We start from the raw sequence: 25,654 nt of genomic DNA, 5'->3' as shown, positions 1-25,654 counted from the left end.
CCCTTCCAACTCCAGAGATTCTGTGATTCTGCTGCTCTCTATGATCTGTTTTCATCCCCCACCACACAATCTACACAGACCTTCTGGAAGGAGGGGGAGGAAACCTGTCAGCTTGATGTGTAGAAAGTGATTCATAGCTACCTCTTCCCCCTGTACTTGTCCCAGCATGGCATTTTCTAATTTTTTTTTTACTGTATTTCTGTCAAGGAGTGTCATTAAAACTCCACAGAAAATGTAGTTAAACATAGCTCTCTCATTGTTACTGTAACTTAGAGCAATTTAGATTTCCCATGTACAGAATGAAAATAATTTAGAGATTCACTCTGAAAACTGACAGGCATAGCTTTCCAATTGTTATATTACTATAGGAAGTGTATTCTAAATTACAATCTCTCCCAAGATTAATACTGTGTTAATCAGCTCTTGCTCACAATTAGGAAGTGTAGTTATTATAAGGGACTAAGACTAATGTGGACATATTTCAAGCTCTTTAATTGCTCTTTTCAGTGTAAGAATTTTTAAAACAATGAAGAAGTTACCTTTAGCACTAAACAATAGTCTGTGGGTGCTTTGTATTTGTTCCGATAGTCCTGTCCATAGTAAACATTGACATGATCTAGCTGTAGAAAGCACACAAGATCCCGCGAGACCTGTTAAATATAAAAACAATCATTTACAAAATATCTTTATATGAAAACCACACACACTGACAGAATCAGTCTAATGTTAAGATTCAATACTAATATAAGGTCTAGTTAAGGTCTAATATTAGTTTCAGTGTGATTCAAAAACTATCAATACAAGAAGGAGATATAGTCATACATAAACTCATGCATCAGACATTCATTTTTAACCAGGATATCCTTTTCCAAACCGGTCCTTCATCTGAATTCTGCTTGAGAAAAGACAGCCTCTTAACTCCATCACTCATTTTTCCTTAAGTGTTTCTGAAAACATAACCCTGAGCTCACTCAAACAAGCAGATACTTGTCTTCTTGAATTATTAAATTTAGCACATCAAGTGCTACCACAGTAATTTACACACATTTCCATGATAAAGCTGCACTTTTAATTAAGGGATGTGGCACTAGGCAGGGCACAGCTAAGTCAAAGTTTAAGGTTGACTCTTGTGTGCATGGTGTACCATTAACAAACAATTCTGGGAAATTGCTTTAAAAGAGCATACCTTTGCCTTCCCTTTAGGGACATAGTAGATTCCAGAAGCTCGAAGAAGAAAGTAACGTTTCTTCCAAGACTTCTTACCATCCTCTTTCAGCCACAAAACTCCCTCAATCTCTGGCACGGTTACAGAACTTCCACAGAAACATTCCTGCCGATAAACACAGTGGTTTGGGAAGAAAGAAGGAGACAAAACATACAGCACACAGTGGTTTGTTTTCAATGACTGAATTCTGAAATTCTTTATCTAAGAAATGCACCTATAACAGGGACAGGTTTGTTTTGGTTTTTTTTAATGCAGTGATGTGAATTAGAGATTAATTGTAGAAGCTATAAGGTAATTCAGATAAACACAATAGGGGATCTTAGCATTTCCTCAGTGCAAGAATGACAACAAAAATATTAGCAGCTACTGTAAAGATTTTCTAACCACTGCTTATCAATAATAGATGGCTTTGCTGAGTTTAAAGTCACGAGGTCACCTTATTTATACAGCCTCATAAGTCTAAGTATACACAAAACCTAATTACAGCTATAATTCATTCCCTGAGTACTTTGTTGCTAACTGCCAACACTACAACTTCTGTTAAGGTTCTATTTATAAAGAACTAGCTAAGAAAAACAAATGCTTTAAGTAAACTCAAGATTAATATGCAGCACAGAGATCTATGAGTAATCCTAGAAGACAGAAAGAATTAGATAGAAATACAACTCTGCATGCCATGGCTTCAAGCATCTTCTTGATCAACAGTATTCACATGAACACTTATTAAAATCCATATTAATAATACAGTAAGAGCATGCATATGCTACTTGTAAGTTAAACTGTATTAAGTATAATCCAAAATTAAATACCTAAAATATTTATTCTTGTGTAACTACTAAAATCTTAATCATTGTTCTGAAAATCAAGTGGAATGACACTTCAGCATGGGTATTTTTCTACAAAAGTGTCACAAAACTATTCAGTGTTCAGCCCCCTTATGGAGGCTATGTTTACTGTTTGCTTCATGTGATCCACACTTTTTTTTTTTGTTCTTAGTTCTGTGAACTATTGAATGTTTTCGATATAAATTGACTTCATTTTCTGTAACTCATTTTAAAAATTTAATATTTGGTTGTTTATTTTAAAATGTATTTTAAACTATTTTAAACTACTTTGCTTACTAACAATATTTAAAATACTAGCGTAGACCAGAATTTTGTAGAGAAAAACCATTTGGAGAGTACTAGTTAAAGCTCTACTACCACAGGCCAAAAAAAACCAGGTGACAGCTCTGCAGACGCCAACTGTTTTTAGCCAAAGTTACAGGTAACCTCATTTTGATTATCACTGTGTATGGTATTTTAGTTATTAAACAAAAGAAAGGTACATTTTTATTAACTGATCGTATCTGAAACAGGGTAACATCAAAATAGCCATTTATCTCAAATGCAATGCATTCTATTCACAATTGGTCCAGAATTACATTCAGTTCCATCCATCAATTCCAATCAATACAATCTTTTAGAGTTCAGCTTTAAACTCTGAAATGACCACTATGCTCTTTTTGTTTCGGCAGTCTTACCTCTAGCAGCACCTCTTTATTTCTGTCTGCCATCTCAGAGGTTTCTTTCTTCCCCAGAAGATAGTTCTGTAACAAGAGAAAGTTTAGTATTTCTATATGCATTCTGAAATCAAGCCAAATAACATTTCTTATTTACCCTTCTGTAGTACTATGAAAAAACCACAGCCATTATCTAAGAACAATACATTGACGGAACTAAACTTTGTAGCCCAATTCAAACTATATGTCAGACTGCTAAAATAATACATGGAACTAAGTTATAGCCACCTTTTCCAGAAATATCCATCAGTCCATACTCTTACCTTAAGTAACAGCCTCATAACAATGTTGACCTGGTTTTCCACAGAGCAAACAGCTGCCTGGTACAATGCATCCAGGAATAAAAATACTATGAACTTGAAAATCCCACAGGAATTTTTTTTTAAAAAACAGATCTTTATGCTTCTTACATACTGCCATTATTTATGTGTTCAAAGAAGTGCATACAGAAGCAATGCACTTATTTCCACTGTGCCCTGACAGTTTTGCTGAAGAAAAATATTTTTCATGAAGAATTACTAAATACCTTACCTTCTTCAAAGGTACGTAACTATACATAGGTGCTGTATCTTACTTAATAAGAAGTTTTATACTCTTCTTCAGCTTGGAAAGGACCGGAACAATGGAAATCTTCCTCTTCCTAACCCCTAGCTCTTAAATTGGAAAAAACCCCCAATATTCACAAACTTTAGCCAGTTCAGTATTTTAAACCAAGGAGAAATACTGGTTTTATGCTAGTACTTCATTCTTGTTGACAATGCCTACTGTATGTACTGATAGGAAATGTATCAACTACATGCTTTTAAAAAGAATTAAGAGTTTTGCTGCTTTATCACAAAGCACTTGAGTAAGGCCTGGTTTACAATTCTTGCTCAAAAAAGGCCTTTGAGATCATTTGAGAGAGAAGAAGGGCCTCTGGTTTCCTAGTCAGGGAACAGGAAACTCAGGTGAATAGAAGCAGGTCCCAGCTTCCACAGGGAGGGGCATGTTCTCTTCCCTTTACTTGCCATTTAACCATGGAGTAGCTATTCTCTTTGATTTTTTTTCTTCCCCTTCTTGCAGCAACGTAAGAATGCACAGTGGAGAGGCATTACTATTATCAGTATCTGTCAACACCTTTCTTGCATATTTACATATTTGAACAGCACTAAGTACTGCTGTAAATGGCATGAAACTGATTGCCATCATCTCCATTAAAATTACCCACAAATACATTAACAGATTGCTTCAGCTCATGGTTTTCTGCTAGGAATCTGATTTTGTGCTCAGCACCATGTGGATGTACATGGTGCTGAAATGTAAAGTCACCTGGCATTTTAATACATACACCAATATCAAAATAGAAATATGGAAATTATAGCTACCAAAAAAAGTAAGAAACCGCAATCAGGCATGCACATGTGCACACACACACACACATTCAATGTGAATTTCAGGCTTACCTGGGGATTCTTGAAAAGTGCATATTTCTCTATACGTTCCACAAACATTAGTTTGTTTTGACTGTCTCTTGTCCAGTTCAGAAGATTTTCAACTAAATTTTCATGATCTTCAAAGATCCTTTCTGCAGCAATAACAAGAGAGCAAATACATTTGAATCTGTCACATTTTGTGATAGAAACTACTCTGTAGTCACATCTGGGAGACAAGGTAGAGAAAACACAGTTCAAGGTCTACCAAAATGGAGAAGTTTAAGAAACTAAAAAGAGCCTAGTCAACTTTCAGATGTGCCTGGTTTAATTTTACACATATGCTCACTCAACACTCTCCGTTCCGTCTCTTCAGACTCATCCATCATAGAGGAAGTGTTTTTCTTCTTTTTACCTGATAAAGCCTACCATCCCACATGAACACAGCAGACTCAAATGACACCATTTCAAATGTTATGAGTACCAATAAGAAGGTTATCACATTTATATGTACTCTGGTTCTCCAACCCTTGGATGAATTTATTAGGAAGCTTTTCAGCACAAAATTTGTTTCTCCATCCCCAATCACTATCTCACTCATAAAGTATCAAAAGAAGTAATAGACAATGATCAGAGGGGAAACAAAATGCTTCTGAAACGCAGAATACCCATGGTTAGGGAAGGTATGGTAGAAGTCTGAAAACTGACACTGCCTATTTATTACAATCTATCTTGCTGAACAAATGACGTATCAACATTAGTTTCTGAGAACTCTGAGTGCTGACTGTCGAAATAGTTTTCACTAGTACAAGTTACTATGAATAGGCAAAAGAGAATAGAGGAAGAACAAAGAAGAAATTTTACTGAAATGGTAGAGAAATATCTGAAACCCTTATTCTGAAATAAATAAGGAAAAACAAATCTTTAGGAAACTACTAGGATCAATTTTCTCCTCCTTTCAAAGCCACTGAAGTAGAATCATACTTTCTGCATTTTGTTCCCTTTTCACATAGTCCACACAGTGGTATTTCAGCAAATTATTTATCTTAGAATCCTTTTGGACTTAGAATCATAGAATTGTTTAGGCTGAAAAGACCTTTAAGATCATTAAGAACCGCCATTAACCTAGCACTGCCAGGTCCACCACTAAATCATGTCCCTAAGCACCACATCTACTCATCTTTTAAATATCTCCAGGGGTGGTGACTCCACCACTTCCCTGGGCAGTCTGTTCCAGTCATTGTTAGCCTTTTCAGTGTAGAAGTTTTTCCTAATATCTGATCTGAACATCCCCTAGTGCAACTTACGGCCATTTCCTCTTGTCCTATCACTTGTTACTTGGGAGAAGAGACCTACACCTACCTCACTAGAATCTCTTTGCAGGTAGTTGTAGAAAGCCATAATGTCTCCCCTCAGCCTCCTTTTCTCCAGGCTAAATAATCCCAGTTCCCTCAGGCACTTCTCATAAGACTTGTGCTCTAAACCCTTCACCAGCTTCATTGCCCTTCTTTAGACACACTCCATCAACTCAATGCATTTCTTGTAGTGAGGGGCCCAGAATTTCACACAGTATTCGAGGTGCGGCCTCACCCGTGTTGAGTACAGGGGGACAATCACTTCCCTACTCCTGCTGGCCACACTATTTCTGATGCAGGACAGGGTGCAATTGGCCTTCTTGGCCACCTGGGCACACTGCTGGCTCACGTTCAGCCTGCTGTCAACCAGCACTCCCAGGTATTTTTCCACCAGAGAGCTTTCCAGCCACTCACCCCCAAGACGACTTTCTACTTGTAGTACATGTACCTAAACCACTCTCCTCAAAAACTAGTTAACCGCACACATATGAAGCAGACCACATAAAATGCAAAGACAATGAGGAACTCCACAGGACTAGTGTCTTTCTCCGCAATTGGTTAACTTAAAGCTTTCACTGCATTTTATTGAACTGCGCAATCAATGAGCAATCAACTGACAAGACAACATGGTGAAGGTACATAGCTCTTCTGAGTTTCACTAAAGGAAAATATTATAATAATGGAGTTCCTCTTACATAGGCATTGGCAGAAAAAATAACGCAACACAGTACAATACACAATAGTACAGAGAGGGAGGGCTTTGTTGTAATAATTTTTTCATCTGTTTTTCAAGTGCCAGTATAAAATATATGAATCAAACAGCCCACATTTTGGACTGTCTTTAAAAAAAACATACATGTGAAATCTATGAAAAACTACCTAGAAGTTGCCCTATAAAAGGATCAAGGAAAGTCATGCTGAAAAATGAAATAGGCAACTGAATTCTATGCTCTTGCATCTCTCTTAGGTTTATCATGTTGAGGTCTGAATTTAAAATTCTGTAATTTTAATAGATGTTGTTCTTTAGCTCAAAACTCTTTCAACACCGCAGTCAAATTCTGTCATTCCCAGTATGTCACTGAGGCCATACTATAAGGCATGCATATACTTGCAAAACACCCAACAACAAGAGAGATTTGTTAACCTTGGTTTCATTTAAAAATAATCTTAATTCAGTCACACTTAATCTGGATAAATATCAGTTTATCTTTCTGTCTGCAACCTAGCTCTTTTTTTCTAGCAGAAGTTGAAAATAGTTTTTCCGATATTTTTTCCTTTTCAGGCTGCACAGTGAATGAAAGTGTCTTATGAAAGTAAATCTAGGTTGGGAAAGACTTCTGCTTGAGCCTTGAGTCCAGGATCCTGCTTTCTACATATTCAGAGATTTTTCAGTGATAGAAACATAAAACTATTATAGAACTAATAGGGTTCATACTATCCTCATTGGTAAAATGTTGAGAATTACACCTTTGATTTTTATATACCTAATCTGGATTTACATAGAATTTGTGCAAATTCTTTCTGGCTTCAAAACTGGGCAACTCTTAAAAATTTCATTTATTAAAATTTTAAGGTTTTGAGCCTAGTAATGAGTCAAAGGATACCTTGTCACCCTGCAACAACCTTTTTTGACAAACAATAAGCAAAGTTAACATGCTACAACGCCTGAAATAGAAAAGATTTCACCAAAAGAGAGAGGAAATACTAATCCACATTTTAATTTGAAATCAAGATAATTGGGTTCAGTTCTGGGCTTTTCTTTAGTCAATGTGTAAGATGCTTAACAGCTCTTTGATGAAATTCTTCTCTGATAATGGGGATTAATAACTATTTTTCTATAATTTTTCCCCTTCTTTTTCATTCAGATGTTATATCCTTTGGCTAAATGAACAACTGATACTGTGGTATGTGCAACACAGCACAAAGGAGCTTTAACTGCCCTTAAAGCCATATTGCCAATTGCATTAAAATATTTAACGGGAAAAAAATGTAGACAACTTTTTGTAATAAGAGCTATTAGGATCAGTACAAAATACTACTTACAAAGAGGAAGATGTATGTTAAGTTTTTTATTCAAGCTCTTTCTTCTGTGAGAAACACATAAATACCAAGAGGCTCAGTGACTAGACATCAGTAAAATAGCTATTTCACACCTTAGAATTCAGACATGTTTTTAAAATGAAAGAAGAAAACATTCCCAGATCACTCTGAAACAAAGTCATTCATGGCTTTATCACATGAATGAACACTTACTACATGAGTGAACATTTACTACTTGAATGAATGGGATGATGAACATTATAAAGACAAGAATTTAAAAAATTCTGAGGCCACATGTATACACAAGTATTAGATCAATAGGTAAGAATGCTAAGTGCCTATAACTACTACTTACCCATTTGCAATTCAGAAATGGTTTCCACCAATGACCAGTCTAAACTGTAACCACAATGTGATTTGTCCATCAGATTGTCTAATACTTGTCTCACTGTCTGCCTCTCATCCACCATCATTGTTTTTGAGCTGTCATCAGACATATGGACTCTGATCACCAACTATTAAGCAGAAAATAAGGACAAGAAGCAGAAGGATTAATTTCCCACATTGCAAATAAGCCACATTTTTAAAGATGTTTCTTTTTCTAAGATTTTCTTAAAATAGCATAAAACATTAAGTTAAATCAAAACACTCCCTCAAAATGTAAAAAGCCAAAAATGATAGTTAGATATTTGTACCATGGACACTTAACAAGATACCATTCTCCTTCAGCACAAGCAAGTAAATATAAAAGTCTTCCCAATACAATAACGTGTTGGGTGTTAAGGAGGAAAAAATCCTCTCCTGTCAAAATGTCCTTTTTGGATTAGTCAAGTGTCTTTGTGACTATTTTTTCCACATATCTAATATATGGAACAAACATAGATACAGAGATCTGCACAACCTCATATAGAATCAGAATTTTTCAGATTTGCAATTCAAGCTTTTTGCCTGTTCATTATGTAAACAATATACCTATACTAAATCATCTTTCTCTGGGGAGTATGAAGCATTAGCACAAAAGAAATCTGTTTTTAAAATGGAATGGCTTTTCACAGACACTTTGAAACAGGTCACTGCCTAGAAAGAAACATTCAGCCATTTTTTTAACCATCCAAAAATATTTAAGACAATAGATTTTTATTGCCAATCATTATACTTCAGTTTTTGCACCTTATTCAGATGGAAAAGTTAAAACATACTAGCTGTAATCCACTGGCTGGCTTGTTAATTCCCATCTTCCAGCCAAGACAGTTTTTCAGCATTTGATATACAAACACTACCTGTAAAAGGCATTTTAAGCTACTGAAAAACTGCAAATGCAAAATAAAATTGCTAAATTTCAAGGGAACACTTTATATTCTTTGACAGTGTGTCAAGTAATGTCAGTAGACTTTCTCCACTTGGTAACACCCGTCTGCAGTCTGGAATGCTTGTATTCCATTATCACGGGAAAATATTGCTATGCATAACGGGAAGGGGTCTGCAAAGAAAAGAGACCCAGATTTTAAATGTGCGATTGTTTAATATACAATCTCAGGAGGATGAACCTTCATTTCAGCTCCAGGTGGAAGTCGGCAAAGTCTTCTCAATGTGCACTAGCTGCAAAGTAAGTTATTCCTTAAGAAAAACATGTTATTCCATATTCTAGGATTGTCTTGTTTTGGTCCAGTCTAGATGTAAAAGCACATTATCACTCAAGATCAGAACACTACAGTGTTCCTATTTTATTTAGGGCAACTCAAGGGTAAAACACAAATTAGATGAATTTTGCCTGCATTTTCCAGGTGAGTAATTATAAAATAAAGATCTTATAAATCAGTATAAATAATTTACCTTTTTCACTTGTGCCTCTTTAATCTTCTCCAAAGCAACCCTTATCTTCTCAGCTTTGAGTTTAGCAGCCTGTTCCTCCTAGGGGGACACAAATCACAGAATTCCAGTTAACACAAACTTTACTTTACAAACTGGTTTTAGTGTATTTGATTTTGAGGCTACCATGCTTTAAAACATTAACTGAAATGCTGATTTACCCATCTACAAATCCTCAACTATTTCTTAGTGATGATGAAGACAATAGTTTTTTTAAGACAAAAAGAGTTACTATACATTTAGAAACACAACTGTTGCTATGTTCAAAAGAAAATACTAGTGGTAAATATTTTGTATAGACACATTTGGCATTTCTCTGTTCTCTCTTACTGTAAGTAGCCTTGTACATTGCTATCAAATATTTTTAGCATATCATGTATTTACAGTCATAGATTTGGACAGTACATACTCAACAATAGTGTACAACTGAGTACACAGATTTTTGGTTGATCGAAACAAAACATAAATAGCACACTGAGAAATGTCAGAATTTAACAGAAATTATGGAAAACAAATCCTATAAATAGGATTCCACACTATGTGCATTGGTTTGGAAGATTTTAACCTATTAAATCTGTCTGCAATAAGTAGCTTCAACACTTCCTTTATCTTTACTAAATCCAGGCCGTATTTCTCCTTGCTTTTAAGTATTTTAAGATGCATAAAGCAAACAAGCATTCTTTTCTTTGATGCTTTTTTAAGTAATCTATTTTTGTTACAATAGAAAACGCATTAAAGATTCAGATAATTTCAATCTCTTTTATCTGCTGATGCTAAAGAAATCTGTATACTGTAAGACTAGCAATACTGTTTTTTCATTTGAGGAGATTATTTATCTTTCTGTTGAAAGTGGATTTGACATATGCAGCTAAACAAGCAACTGCTCCTATTAAGATGCCAAATGCAGGTTTCTGATTTTAGAAATCTTACATTGTGGATCTTCATTGTGGCTAATATCTAAAAGCATGATAATTATTTTTAAATCCCTAGAACAATAAATAAACATAATAAATAAATAAATAAATAAATCCCCTCCAAAATATTAATTGTCCTTAGAAAAGAAAAATTAAGATTTTTCTCAGATCAAAAGCAGCACAGCCCATCACAACCACATTCAGCACACCACAGACATTTAGTTCTGCAATGTTTTCTTGTAGGAATATAATCTGTGGTTTCTTTACCATGTGTTTAGATGGTTGTTTTCTTGTAAAAGTCAAGACTCAGCCATCCTGAAATCCACAGAATTTAAGTTTTCCACTTCTCAATGAACTACTAACATTCCTATCAACTGCTAAAGGGCATTCCCTATAGTACTTATTGTACTCTTACTTAACAGCTTTTGCTCCCTCACAGCTGTGACCACACTATGCACGGGGAAAAAACATCAGCTAGACAGGACAATAGGCTGCCTTGTGAGAAACACAATTCTTTTGAATCAAATGAATCAGTAAGTTGACACGAGCAGAAATTATGTGAGCTTGAAACATTATCTGGGAACTCAATTACCTAGGAACATAGGTTTTTATTAGTCTACAGGGAACGATGGCTTTTTATTTACCATAATGATGGTGACATAGCTTAGAAAGGTTAAATCAGATTAGCCTTCTGTTGAAAAAAAAATAAACAGTGCCATGATACCTGGAGTCACTGAAATGCAAAACACACCTATAATTCTAAAATATTCTTCCTCTTCCTTAACTTTAACCATCTGTAGAAGTAAATCATTACTAAAAACCATGGCTTTTAATATTTGTAAGTTTCTAAAAGTGATGCTATGCACCTGTGCATTATGAAATCAACAAGAGCAAAAGCTTTTTTTATTTTATTATAATTTTATTCTAATTTATAGTTTTAAAAAGCTGCTCATTAACCTAACCATAACCCTTTATTGCTGTACAAAGGTTGACAGCACATTCAGTTTAACTCTTCACTAGAGTCAAGTAGCACAATTTTCCACCCCATTTCACTGCACACCTGTGCAATGCAACTATCTATAACAAACCCCAGCAGGAGCACTTTACAGCCATGGTGCACAGGCAGCAACAAGAGAGCAAGCAACAAAGAATCAGGTGGGAACCTCTTGTATACATGCACCAACAGGTGAAGTATCTCTGTTGATCTCAAAATTTATAATCCATTATTCCCTAAAATGCTTTTAAAAATAAACATGTAGACCAAAAACTATTTCAAAGACTTATTATTTTAACAGCTATCAATTGCTCTTCATTTCCCATTCAATTTTAACGTAGGTCCAGAGATCAGGATTTCTTATAATTTACTAAAGTTTAACAAAGTCAGTTTTAATTTAAACAAAAACCCAGAATTATACTTATAAAAATAAGAACCAGTTTCAACCAACAACAAATTATAAAAAGAGGTCTGAATCTACATACTGGAAATGCACAGAGGAAGAGGAAGCAAGAATCAGAAAATTCTGAAGGCACAGAATACTCAAAAATTTTAAGTTACCAAAGTTTTACTTTACAGTTAGTGCTCAGGCCACTGCTGCATCACTGCTGATGTGACAACCAACGTTTCATTGGAGCAGGAAGAGGAACTACCTATTTTGATTACTCAATAAAATAATTTAATAACTACAGAATTCTTCAAAACTCACAAGATTATTCTATTTCTCTCCTAACGGCCCAAGGAAATAGTCATCCACATCCTCTCTCCATCAAAGCCACCCCAAAACTGCACTCAGACACAAACACAGGCTCCCTCATTCCCTGTATATGGAACCAAGACAACTCCTCAATGGGAGAAAGCATGTGCAATCCATCAGCTTGTACTTAACAACATTTTTTCACTGCACATGGAGAAAGGTGACAGATGGCAAAAATACCTGACTGCAACTGTCAACTATTCAACACCACAAACTAACAAGGCCAGCACATACAGCCCAGTCTCATTTAACTTTGGTATTTATTTCTCCTTTACTAGTAAACCCTTCTAGTAATAGTGATGGAAATTAAGTTGCCAAAGGATCATAAACATGCACATAAATGGCAGGACTGCTGCCAAGGCCATGGTTTCGCACATGGCATAAAACAGTGTAAATTCCTGACAAGGCCAGTATACCTGCCTCCCCAGCACAGCATTACTGCTCAGTTATAGCAGCCACAGTGCTGCTGTGGCCACACAGACAATTCAGTCAGGGAGCTGATCTGACTGAAAATTAACACAGCAGAAAAATTCAGCAGAATCTACCCCTTGATAAGACTGCCTTTATGGTCACATACATGCATATACTCACTGCATAAAAACACCAAAACATAGATAAGTGTCATTTCTACCTCTGACAGAAAAAGGATATTCTATTTTAGTAGCAGTACACATCACTGTAAAATTGCAACATAAGTTCCTCGCTTTAATGGGATGACTTCAGGAGTGTTGTTATACTTGCATTTTAAAGCTGAGACTACATTTGGTTATGGAAAACTTCACACGATCTAAAGTATGCTTGGCAACACATTTATGTTAAGAACTAGTTAGTCCAAAACAATATATAGTGAACTAAAATTGAAAGACTACGGCTCTGCAATGCTATGGTCTTAAATGAACGATGTTTTCTTTGTATTTTTATATCATAGTCCTGTTTTCAATAACTTTAGCCTATACTGGAATATTAGAAAGAATAACCCCCAAAACTCTAAAGCTAAGATGTAAAGGCAACCACAGACTCCTGCCTCTGTTTCCAGTTAAATGTGCAGTCAAAGATATTACAGTTGTGTTTTAACATTAAATATGCAAGATGTGTGCTATGACAGAGCTGACCTTGCTCAAATGACCATGTCTCACATTTCTAGGCTAGAGTTCTATTTTTTTGTTTCATTGTACATTTTTAAAGTGACACTAACACCTGCCTTTTACACAGATAACAGACAGCATGGAAAAACGAAGGGGCGAAGAAAATAACTTGAGAAAGGTTACAGTACTCAGAAAAGCTAGTAATTAAATAACAGGAAGTAAGTAATGAAGTCCATGTTTCACTTAAGTTAGCATGGTAGTCACACAGATCACAAGCATAGAATCATTTGGTTGGAAAAGACTTTTAACATAATAGAGTCCAACCATAACCTATCCACTACTAAACCATGTCCCTAAGCACTACATACCTCCAAGGATGGTGACTCCAGCACTTCCCTAGGCAGCCCATTCCAATACTGGGTAACACTTTCAGTGAAGAAATTTTTCCCAGTATCCAATCTAAACATCCCCTGGTACAACTTGAGGTCATTTCCTCTCATCCTATCACTTGTTACTTGGGAGAAGAGATCAACATCCACCTCACTACAACCTCCTTGTAGTGATTGGTAGTTGTAGAGAGCAATAATGTCTCCTCTCAGCCTCCTTTTCTCCAGGCTAAATAACCCTAGTTCCCTCAGCTGCTCTCAATAAGATTTGTGCTCCAGACCCCTCACCAGCCTTGCTTCCCTTCTCTAGACATACTCCAATGCCTCAATGTTCTTCTTGGAGTGAGGGGCCCAGAACTGAACAGAGTATTTGAGGTGAAGCCTCACCAGCGCCAAGTACAGGGGAAGGATCGCTTCCCTGGTCCTGCTGGTCATGCTATTTCTGCTACGGGCCAGAACACCAGTGGTCTTCTTGGCCACTTGTGCGCACTGCTGGCTCATACTGAGCCAGCCGTTGACCAGCACCCCCAGATCCCTCTCTGCCACAAGATGCATAAAAGGAGAAATTTCTTTTACGCTTAACATTTGAATTTTTTCTCTGAAGTCTTTCTATGAATGCAGAAGAGAAGATAACTAAATACACAAGTAGCATCGACTTCTGAAGGACTAGAAGCAGGTATCCAGTTTATTTCCCTCACTACAGTCTAGCCTCAGGTAGAAAGGCAATGACCTCTTTTGCAAGGATTCTCTTTCCTGCAGAGTTTTTATTGAAACAGAGGTTCCTCTTGCCTGACACCACTACATTAACATCTCAATTTGTACACAATGCCCCAGAACTTCAAGGCATTTTTATTAGCCCTATGTTTAATGTGTATTAATCAGAACATTAATCACATTAATGAAGTGTTTTCTGTTGGTGGTTTTCATTTATTACATTAAAAAAACCAAAACACCAACACTGGAACAAGTGTGTGTGAGATCAGCACTGGAAGGGGAAAGCTGAATGAGTGAATATTAACTCATCAGGGCAGGCAGAAAACCCCAAACAGTGTGTGGCAATGGTGACATGGCCCATTTAGAAACAGCGAACTTGTGTTTACAGTAGCAGTCCCTGACCACTCTCAAAACATGTTTTATTGCATTTCTTCTCTACGTAGCCCAGAATAACCTATATCTGAGTAAAGCAGAAAAAAAACCCAAGACGCTTCTCTCTTTCATATCTGACTACATGCGAGTGTGCAACAGCCATTTTCCTGGTGAGTGGTCAATCCTCCCTAATGTAGATTCATCCCACACTTTCTCCTTCTTCCTTCCCAACTTCATATAGAGTTTTGTATACCTCTGGCATATTCCTGACTTACTGTCATCATATTGTATTATGTTAATAGACGTGAAATGCATATAAAACAGTAGTGGTTTTTCAGAGGTTGTGTCTGAGAATTATTTACTTGAGAAGTTTTAAAATACTACTCTGATACTACACTGGAATAGTACCATATTTTTCTGTTGTTCTACTTCTGTGCACCATTCACAAACTTTTTGCTATTAGAAGCCTAACTCCAACATGGAAGATGGCTTCTGAATGGAAACTAGAAAGCAGCAGTTACATTTCAAATGCATCTCCAAGTCAAACTGGCCCTTGTCACAAGTTCCTACAGAAGGGATCTTTTCTTCCAGCAGTGCAAGCAAAAAAGGCCAAGAGACAGTTGGCATAAATTAAATGCACAATGACATCTATGAATCTCTCCAGAACCTCCTTTGTGCTTGATCAAAATTATCCAGTACTTAAGCTTTTCACTCTCTCCCCAGTGATCCTGGACTACTGCAAGATAAACTATTTGGCAAAGTGTTAATGCTAGAAGCATGATGCAAAGAAATTTTCACAAACAAACCCGGCAGTGCTACTTCTTATTAAAGAGAACCACCACACAACTTTAACAAGATCAGAATTTTATTTGTATGTAATATCATTAAACCAACTGGTTGGGAAGAAAACTGCAATGCTAGTGTCTATCTCAAACTGATGTTGAGGAAGAGAGGATGCAAAACCAGTTCCTCAGCTACCTCAGAGGATGAGGAAAAGCAAAGTTAAGTTTGTCCATATTGAAAAAAAAAAAAAAAAAGGATGACTCTCTCTGGGAATCCTGTTTTCCTCAACTTTCACAGAATGGCTGAGCTCATCTTGTCCAGCTCCCCTGCTCAAGCAGAGCCATGTACTCAGGACCGTGTCCAGCTGGCTTCAGAGTATCTCCACAGACGGGAGATTCCACAACCTCTCTGGCCAACCTATGGCAGTGCTCAAGTCACTCTCACCGTAAAAAAGCATGCCCTGATGTTCAGACTCTGCATCCTGTGTTACAATTTGTGCCCATTGCATCTGGTCCTGTCACTGTGAACCACTGAAAAGAGCCTGGATCCATCTTATCTTTACACACTCCCTTCAGATATTTGTACACATTGGTGAGATCTCCGTGAGTCAGGCTGAACAGTCTAAGTTTTCTAAGGCCCTCCTCAGAGGAGAGATGCTCCAGTTGCTTTATCATCTTTGTGGCCCTTTGCTGGACTCTCTTCAGTAGCTCTGCATCTCTCATGTACTGGGGAGCCCAGAACTGGACACACTACTCCATGTGTGGCCTCACCAATGCTGAGTAGAGGGAAAGGATCACCTCCACCCACCTGCTGGCAACACTCCTCCCAGCTCAAGATACCATTAGCCTTGTTTGGCACAAGGGCACACCGCTAGCTCACAGTCAACTTGGCATCCACCAGTACTATCAGGTCCTTTTCTGTTGAGCTGCTTGCCAGCTGGGTGGTCCCCAGCATAGACTGGTGCATGCTGTTGGTCCTCCTCAGGTGCAGAACTTCACAATTCCCTCTGTTGAACTTTGTGAGATTCCTGTCAGACCCTTTCTCCAGCCTGTCAAGGTCCCTCTGGATGGCAGCACGACCCTCTGGCATCACAGCCACTGCTCCCAGTTTGGTATCATCAGCAAACTTACCGAGGGCACATTTTGTCTCATCATCCAGATCAGTAATGAAGATGTTAAAAAAAACCACAAACTGGACCCAGGTACAGAGCCCTGGGGTACACTGCTAGTTACTGCCCTCCAACTAAACTGATCACCACTCTCTGGGCTCAGCCATTCAGCCAGTTTTTAGTCCACCTCACTGTCTGTTTACCCATCCCACACATCAACAGCTTGTCTATAGGATTATGGCTGAGTGAAAGAGCACGCCCAGAGAGGCCATTGAAGTGGTCCTGGAATTGGGCAGTCAAAGGCAAGCTGGAGGAAGGAGATCAGTGTTGAGGAAGTGGTGTGGGCCAGAGGCAGGGGACTTAGCCCAAGAGAGAGAAATTAGGGTTAGTGTTTACCCCACTGTCCAGATCATTAATGAAGACACTGAAAAGTATTGGACATAGTATTGACTTCTATGGTACACCACTGGTTAAGGGCCTCCAGCTAGACTTGGTGCCATTTTGAAAGGTGTGCTTCAAGGTATGGCATACAGGGACATACATTCTGCTGTCCCTCTGAAAGAATACTCAAACTATACTTGACAAAGCTAGTAGTGATAAAGAAGAAAATAGAGCTAAAACACATTTGCAAGGAGTTTCACTGGCTCTTTATGCCTTGAAGCATCCATATGCACTAGATTATCTTTCCGCTTGCCTCTGCATAGGACCTCTCTTGTAACAGCTGTAGACCAGGATTCTCACTGGGACTACCTAAGGCAAATATTATAGGAGAAAAGGTCTGGGACTAGGAAAAAGCAAGAAAGGGAAGAGAAAATACAGTTAAAACAGGAAGGAAAATAGGCCTTAGAAACCACAGTAATGAAGTTTAAAAGTGGAAAAAAACGACTACTACATAATGAATGAGGCACTATGACTTTCTGGTAAGGAGTTTTAGCTGGACAAAAAGCTCGACTGATATGTTGATAACAGGGCAGAAAAACAGATTTGAGAACATAGGCTGTTTCTCTAACAATGTATACGTGAGACATGATAATTCATTCCAAGACAAAGGTGACACAAACTACAAAGGAACATCACAATAATCACAGCAGGTTAGTACAAAGCAGCTTGTTGAATAAAAATTTAATATCATAATTTTCAGCATTGCACAAAATCCTGCTACTAACCACCTAATCCTTTTTGTGGTTTTCAGGTGTGAGCCATCACAACTTCCTCAAAAGCTGGCTGTAAGAGGCTTGAGCTTTCAGATCATGTTTACATAACTTCTCAGATTAGAAATCAGCTGCTGTATTTTTAAAGTGCATTTTAAAAAAAATCTCAAACAGATACTTCATTCAAGAATGAGCACATCTGAATCAGATTGACCTAAGATGCAAGACGCCAACTTCACAACTGATTTATTCAAAGATCTGAAAGGATTACAGTGTGCAGTAACCAAAATCTACAAACCAGGGGAATCGACATTCATAAAAATAATGTTTTTCTTTCAGGTGAACAAGAAAAGAAGAATGAAGTACTAGATATTTGGGAAGAGAAGGCATAACATGATTTCGTTTCTCCAGATGCTGACATACGTATCTGAAGCATTACATCATTAAATCACCACCATCTGGCTTCCTGAATGTAGTTTCAGCTTCACATGCATCAGAATGGTAGAAGAAATAGTAACTTCAAAATCCAGCATGTTACTTTTCTGTTTCCTATTTTCATGTCCTAAACTGGAATACATTTGAGCCCTGAATACTCTCTCAAAATTATTTGCATGTGCTCTGTATTTCACAGCCATAAGCTTACTTTTCAGTATTCATTCGATGGCTTAATTCCAACCCTGCTGCAAAACAAGCTTGCAGACTTAACGTTAAAGATATATTGCTTTATTTTCAATATTCAATAACTTCACTGATATGCTTTCACTTTTTTCTGTTTCCAAAAAAAGGGTTTGAATGCTGTGTGAAAAATAACACATGGAATTACACTTAAAAATGAAGAGACTACCACAATGAATAGATCATTTTCTGTGCTGAGGTCTGCCCTATGCTGTGACAGGAACTGTGTTTGCAGTGTACATGGTTGTAATGAAAAAGGAGTCTACTCCATGACTAGAATTTTTACAATTCATTATATTACCGGAGGACAAAAATGGTATTACCATTCCCCTGAAGTGTCTTTAGTTTCACTTATAAGTGGTAGACAGATCAAAGAAGGGGAAGAATACAAGAAACAGTAAGACAATAAGAAATAGTTGTCACACTAGAGAACTACAACATGACCCTATAGTTAACTGGTCTAACACCTTGCTACAATCGCAAGGGAAAAGCCCCATTTCTTGGGACTGTTTTTCTCATACTGGGGCTTATCCAATGCTACAGCAAGCTGAAGATCTCTAAGCAGCAAAGTGGACTTCCATTTCACCATTTTACTGAAGATACCTCTCTCAGCAGTTCAGAAGAGAACCAGGCACACCAGGACAGAAGTAGAGGGCACAGCCGTACTGAGAAAGTCTTAAGCCAAGCTAACAACAAACATTACCCTCAGAACACTGGCAAGCTCACCATAAGCACCTGACTTAAAGGGCTACAAAGTCTAATAAGCCAAGACAAAAGATTTATAAAGCAAAACTTTTAACTTCAGGAGCCTATTAAAATCACCAGTAAGTGGCAGTTCGCCGCTGAATGATGCAACAGACTTAAAATTTTACGCATTTTCTTATTGAAGTTCCATATGCTAACCAACACTCATCCTGTACATAAATAACCAAAAGGGAGGATATTAAAACACATGGAGATGAAAGGGAAAAAAATACTGTTTGTGTCACAGCCATTGTCAATTTATTTGCAATCAAGCAAGGTTTGCTGTTTTGGTGGCTGTTTGCTTTGTTGGGGGTGTGAGGGCTGATGGGGGGGAGTTGAAAGAGGTATGGACTTAAATTTTAAGCAAAACAATCACAGAAACAGAAAATTACTTGGTTTTGGCTGTTTCTATTCCTCTAGAAAACAGTCTGAAAATTTGTTGTCAAGATGCATGTTGAGAAGAACTTTAAGGTACTTAAGAAAAAAGCAGTAAACTAGTTGTAAGCTTTTATTGAAAATATAGACTACTTATGCCCAGCAAACATTATCCTTACTGTTTTGAAGGCATCAAGGTACATTTTGTCAATTCAAGGATGCCTGAAGTTTCTCCTCTAGAGTGTCTATTTTAGAAAAATAACCCAAGGAGTGGTTTGTGATAGACAGTAACATCAAACATCTGACACCTCAGCTACTGAACATTCAAAAGTTTTGTCAGCAACATGAAGCTGTATGTTCTTGACCCCAGCTTGTTTTTCATCAAGGAGATTTATAGGCTGCTCCATCCCTCCTACTCTAGTTTCAAAAGTAAGTATGTATGGAAAATGTAAAACTGAACCAGAGAAAGTGAATGGCAATTTGTGCTTTCTTAGTACATTAATGACCACTTTCCTGTAAAGAAAATGAATTTATAATGAGGCTTTGTACATACATGGCTCATTAGACCACTGTCTTACTGAGATACTCTCCCCACATTATATCATGACAGCATTCAAAATGTTTGAAAAAAATCCATTACTTATTACAGTTTATCTTCAATATACCAAGTGAACTTATTTTAAGGATACTATTACCTTTTAACAGTATTGAATACTCCCACGTATTTTCCACTGTTGTGATTTCTTTTTTTTTAAACTAGCAAATGGAAATAGGAACAAAAGAACTTCTAGCTCAGTACATTTCCTTTTCAGCTAAGGCATTTTACCTGCTGACATAGCTAGTATTTGCCAAGAACTTGAACACTTTGATAAATCTGCAGAAACAAACAATAAAATTCAGCCCTTAAAATCACCTTGGACAATCAGGAAAATCATTTAGCTAAACACAGCAGTTCCTGAAAAGGGCAGGGGTGGGAGGAGAATAGCACACACCAAAAGCATTCTTTCTACATAGAAATAGTCACATGCAGGTGGAAAGAAGAAGTATCACCTTGGTCAGCAAATGAGAAGGCTTTCCTGCAATGTTTCTCAGAAGAAGGGAGGTTTCCCTGTCCAAATAGGAGTGCTTGTGCAGAAAGAAAGAGAAAGAACATAAGTCAAAAGGAGTCAGTATAGTAATTTTATAGTGTCTTGATTACAGAAGATAAAGTAGAGTTTAGGGAAAAAAACACCTACACCAACACTTTATTTCCCTCCCATAAAAATGTGAACATTTCAAAATACTACAAGCCTAACACACCAGTATAAAAGCATTTGTGCTAACAGAGGACACTATTTTAATATTCCCCTATACAAAATTTCACACAATAGAATTAAGAAAAGTTTTGCTTACCTGCTACTGGTTTATTTTCTGTAAGAGATAACTTATTTTATAAAGACATTTGGAACCATAAAAGTAAGAAAACATGCACTTACAATGCTTTTCAAAATTCTGTCCAGTCTTCTAAAACTGAACATTCTACTTCTGTTATGCAAACTTAAAGCCACTAAAAACTGGTGATTTTGGAGACAAGAAACTGGTTTAATGCTTTTCTGTACTGGCTGCTGCTTCCATAGTTAAAGAAAAAATAGATGTTGCCATAATAATAATCCAAACCTGAATTACAATTGATTTTTTTTAAAGACTTCTCTTGAGAGAAGTCTATGCAAATGTAAAGGAGTCTCTCTTCTCTTATACAGTCCAAATTACATAGTCCAAGAAGTTAGAAACAAATCCATGTATTTCTCTTCGAAGAGAAATTGGCAGAAAATGTATTTTTATCTGTTTAAAAAGGGGATGCAAAATCAGTAGCAACCAGTAAAGAAGGACTTCTCAAAAGACAAAAATCAGTTAATGACAGTAAACACAGTGAATATCTTCTCCAGCACCTGCTACAGAGGAACAACAAAATCATCAATCCACAGCAACTTGTAGAACCACATAGTCACAAGTCTGCTAAGGAAATTAGGCTAATACACTTAATGCTTATGTTAAGTGCCACAGTATCTCCTGTGTACTGCCACTGAACCCCAAATTTTATCCCATGTGGTTGCATCTGTCTCAGCCTTGTATCGATAGGTCCAATGCTATACAGAACAAGGCATGACAACTGAGCAGCCTACTACACTCTTGTTTAATAATTACAGAATCACAGAATCACAGAACGTTAGGGATTGGAAGGGACCTCAAAAGATCATCCAGTCCAATCCCATTAGCAGCACAGAATCCCTGGCTCTTCTTCAGAGCCACCATAAGGCATAGTCTCCTGAAAAAAAAAAAAACGGAGATGTGTGTCTACAACTTCATGCAAGACAGTATCAAACAGTTCGATGAACACAGTTTCTGCAGGGGGAGTTTACTTGATGTCACTGCCACATGCTGGGATGAGTAATTAAAAGATCTTTAGCATGCTTTAAAAGCTATAGCTCAGAAAAGACTCTACACAGCATCTAAAGTAAAACCTAGGCTCCAGCCCAAGCTCCACCTAGCACTTAGCCACTAATATAGACAGGTTATGCTACTGATTGAATGAAGATTACTCTGCCTGCAGATTAATTACTGTCTGTGCCTACATCATATGTTTTAGAAGCACAGCAATGCTGCCTAGTGACAAATTTTTCACACCTCAAGGATGTACTGATGAGAGCTCTGTGATGCAGGACTTGATATAATACAGGTCTTGTGCACCGTTTACATACAGAATTTTCAGATTAGACTTCCTGGCACACATAATCATATCATTTTGGACCAATGAACTAATACATTCTGCTCTCTCTATGTACACTGAATTTCCAGCAATGTCAATGATACTTAAGAAAGGGTGTGATTTAAGGAACAGTTGATTTACTCAGCCTGAGCTAGCCTGAGGTGATGCTCACATTGCTGGTGAATGATACAACTTTGCTTAACTTGACAGCTGACTGATCCGATTTTTTATGATTTCTGATAGGTGCATTTTTACTCCAAATTGTATTATTCTGTACATGAAGCTCTAACTTCACACAGAATTGGCTTAAAACAAACATTACAATATATTACTCCAGAACTTCAGGAATAAATTGGTTGGTGCAATCCAAAGCTCAAAAATATACATAAAAATCTAAAGACAAGTACAAGGAAATTTTTTCAAAGAGCTTCTTGATAGAGCTCATGTCAGACATCATGGACTCCAAATTAACATGGGTCACTTTTTCCTGGTGAATGGAGAACTGCAGTAGAAAGAACATGACAATGTACATTTGTAGCCTCTTCCTTAGGGTTTAGCCACCTTCTCTCCTTAACCTATCAGTCTACAACAGTGTCAGGATAAAGAGGTTATACTGAATCTCTCCTTAAAGGAACTACTATTTGCTGGAGAATCTCTCTCCTACAGAGAAGCTCAAGGCAGATCATTTGACCAATGACAGGAAGAAGGTTATTTTAGCTGTTGCCATCCTGCACTTCAGTACAGTGGAACTTTTCTCCACTAAGGAACTTCTGTTCTACCCAGAAATGGAGATGCCATCTATTTCTTACAGAATAGTAACCACTGGGGACTTTGCTAGTACTGCTTTCCAGACCTGTAGCAAAATATGAAAACAGACAACCACAGTGGAGTTTTACTGGAAATTGAGAATGATGGTATTTCATGGGAACAGGTGTTGTCCAGTAAAATGTGAAATAACAGTGTGATGACAACCGCCTATCAAGATGGAGACAAGTGTCTAGAAACAGGTAGGCAACAGTTCTTTGCCAGATACCTTTTGTGCATGGCTCCTTCCTACTGCATAACACATCCTGCAGTACTGCAGATACCCAAGAGTTAGAATGAGCATAAGTAGGAAAGTAAGAGGAAAGCCCAAGTTCTAGGAATTATACCTTAGCTAAACAACAACTATGTGCACATATTTTTTAAAAAAATTAACCTGCACAAACCATTAAAGAAAAAAGCATTTAAGCTATTTCAATGGAAGGACTTCGGCTCAAACATCAAGCTCTGAGGTAAACAGATGTTGTGCTTTAATACAGGCTCCTAGAAATATTCTATTGTTCGGGGGAAGATAAATATTTTGTTATTTTTTTCTTAAGATACTACAACTGCATTGAACCACACAGAATCTAAATAGCCCACTCTTCCTCTTGACTTCTGGAGTTCAAATATGTATCAAAGCTGACAATACAAATGTCTGAACTTCTACTTTTCTGCCCCAAGTACTCTCCCAGACTAAAAACAACACCAATGACATCTAGGAAAACAAAGTCAAAACAGTAGTCCTAGGTAGACATTTCTAGTCTGCCACCATGAAAAATAGCTGTCCCCCTTCCACCTGCTACCACTCCAATGAGAACTCACGCTCTGATAACACAGAAGTCTCTCCTAAAGCACATCGCCTTAGGTTTGTTTAGGATATAAAAACAATTAAAATCACAAAGTAGTATGTCCCATCCCTCACTCCACATCCCATGCATTTTTCTATCTCATTGCAGTAAGCAGACTGCTTCCACAGTTCAAGGCTATTGTTTCTCATAATGCGTAGTCTCAGCTTAAATTTTAAAAAAAATTGTCATGCAATCAGAATATTAATTTATCCTTGGAAGGCAAACAGTTTGAAACATCATTAAAGTATCAAAATTTGACAAAAGCTAGAGAGAAAGCAAAAACCTGCAGTTAGTTATACTGAGCATGAAGTTATATAAGAGCTATGTTTATAACAGTGTTGGAAGGCTATTTAATTGCTGCATTCACTAAAATACTCAGTGAAACTCATTTCAACATGAATAACACCAGGTAAAAAACGTGACGCCTAATTAATTTACCAAATTCTTTGAAAGATCACGTATTTCCAGGCCAGCACTTAACTAAGGGTGCTAAACTAAATACTATAAAAAATGGGTGCACAGTCCAAAGCTAGCTATAATTCTTTACTTCCACAGAAGGTTTTTAAAACTGTGTTTTTTATGCATAGGATAATTTTCTCAAAACAATCCAGTAATCAATCAGCTACAGCCATAACTTTTCCTAAGCTTTTGTATAAATGACTGATGCAAATGCAATGCAAATGAAAAAGCCTCCTAAAGTTATTTCTACTATAACTAAAAAAAATTCACTTAACAGACATTAGCAGATATTTTAAAATTTTAAAACCAACACTTACACTTCAATATTTTAAATGATGAATAGAGAGCCAGACTCCACTTAGGATTCCCAGTTAATTTAAAACCACCACTGCTTGGGCAGAACTCAAAATAACAGAGGCTGGTGAGCATCCAGGAAGGGAAATGTGATAGGGCTTTAAGAGGATTCTTAAGAGGCAATAAGAAATTGTTCTCCTTGTCAATGTCATAAATTCATATAATCTACACTTCCACAGAAACTGTTTAAGTGAAGAATCTGTAGATGCAGACTGTGCTACAAGACTTTACAACAGTAACACTGGACAGAACATAACACCAGCCATGCTGGAGACAGAGCCTCACAAAGTTTGCTTCTTTATGCTCTCCAGAAGATACTCTTCCTTCCCTAAAAAGCAAATATAGAGCCTATCATCAGGTATCAAATACTCTTGCAGCTTCTTTTCGTGTCAAAATCACTTCTTTTGGGGACAATTTTCACATACCACATAAAAAGATATCCAATTATGTTTTAGTGCTTCCTCATAATAATATAATAAAAAGCTCAACTATGATAATAAAAGATAAAATAAAATAAAAAGAAAACAATAAAAAGAGAACTAAGGAGAGTCTCCCCCTTCTAGTAGATGTTGGGGGAAGCATAGTGAGCAGGGATGAGGAAAAGGCTGAGGTACTTAATGCCTTCTTTGCCTCAGTCTTTAGTAGGAAAACCAGCAGTACTCTGGGTACCCAGCCCCCTGAATGGGAAGACAGGGATGGAAAGCACAATGAAGCCCCCATAATCCATGAAGAGGTGGTTAGCAACCTCCTACACCACTTAGACATACATAAGTCTATGGGGCCAGATGGGATACCCCCCAGGGTCCTGAGGGAGCTGGCAGAAGTGCTCACCAAGCCACTTTCCATCATTTACCAGCAGTCCTGGCTGACTGGGGAGGTCCCAGTGGTCTGGAGTCTTGCAAACGTGACACCCAACTACAAGAAGG

At 37.3% G+C, this 25,654-nt stretch overlaps 1 protein-coding gene across 1 annotated transcript; it reads right to left on the bottom strand.

Moving 5' to 3' along the window:
• Positions 1-539: 539 nt before the first annotated feature.
• Positions 540-20,642, bottom strand: LOC104542087 (ras-associated and pleckstrin homology domains-containing protein 1-like; the record flags this gene model as incomplete). Its single annotated transcript, XM_010186297.1, has 7 exons — positions 540-650; positions 1,187-1,330; positions 2,748-2,813; positions 4,229-4,350; positions 7,946-8,105; positions 9,424-9,501; positions 20,568-20,642. Coding segments are annotated over 7 exons (756 nt in total), but the record flags the coding sequence as incomplete, so codon positions are not given.
• Between the last annotated feature and the right edge of the window lie 5,012 nt (positions 20,643-25,654).

Source organism: Mesitornis unicolor, unplaced genomic scaffold, assembly GCF_000695765.1.
Source record: "Mesitornis unicolor isolate BGI_N332 unplaced genomic scaffold, ASM69576v1 scaffold5296, whole genome shotgun sequence".
NCBI lineage: Eukaryota > Metazoa > Chordata > Aves > Mesitornithiformes > Mesitornithidae > Mesitornis > Mesitornis unicolor.
This window is presented reverse-complemented; position numbering and strand designations above follow the sequence as displayed.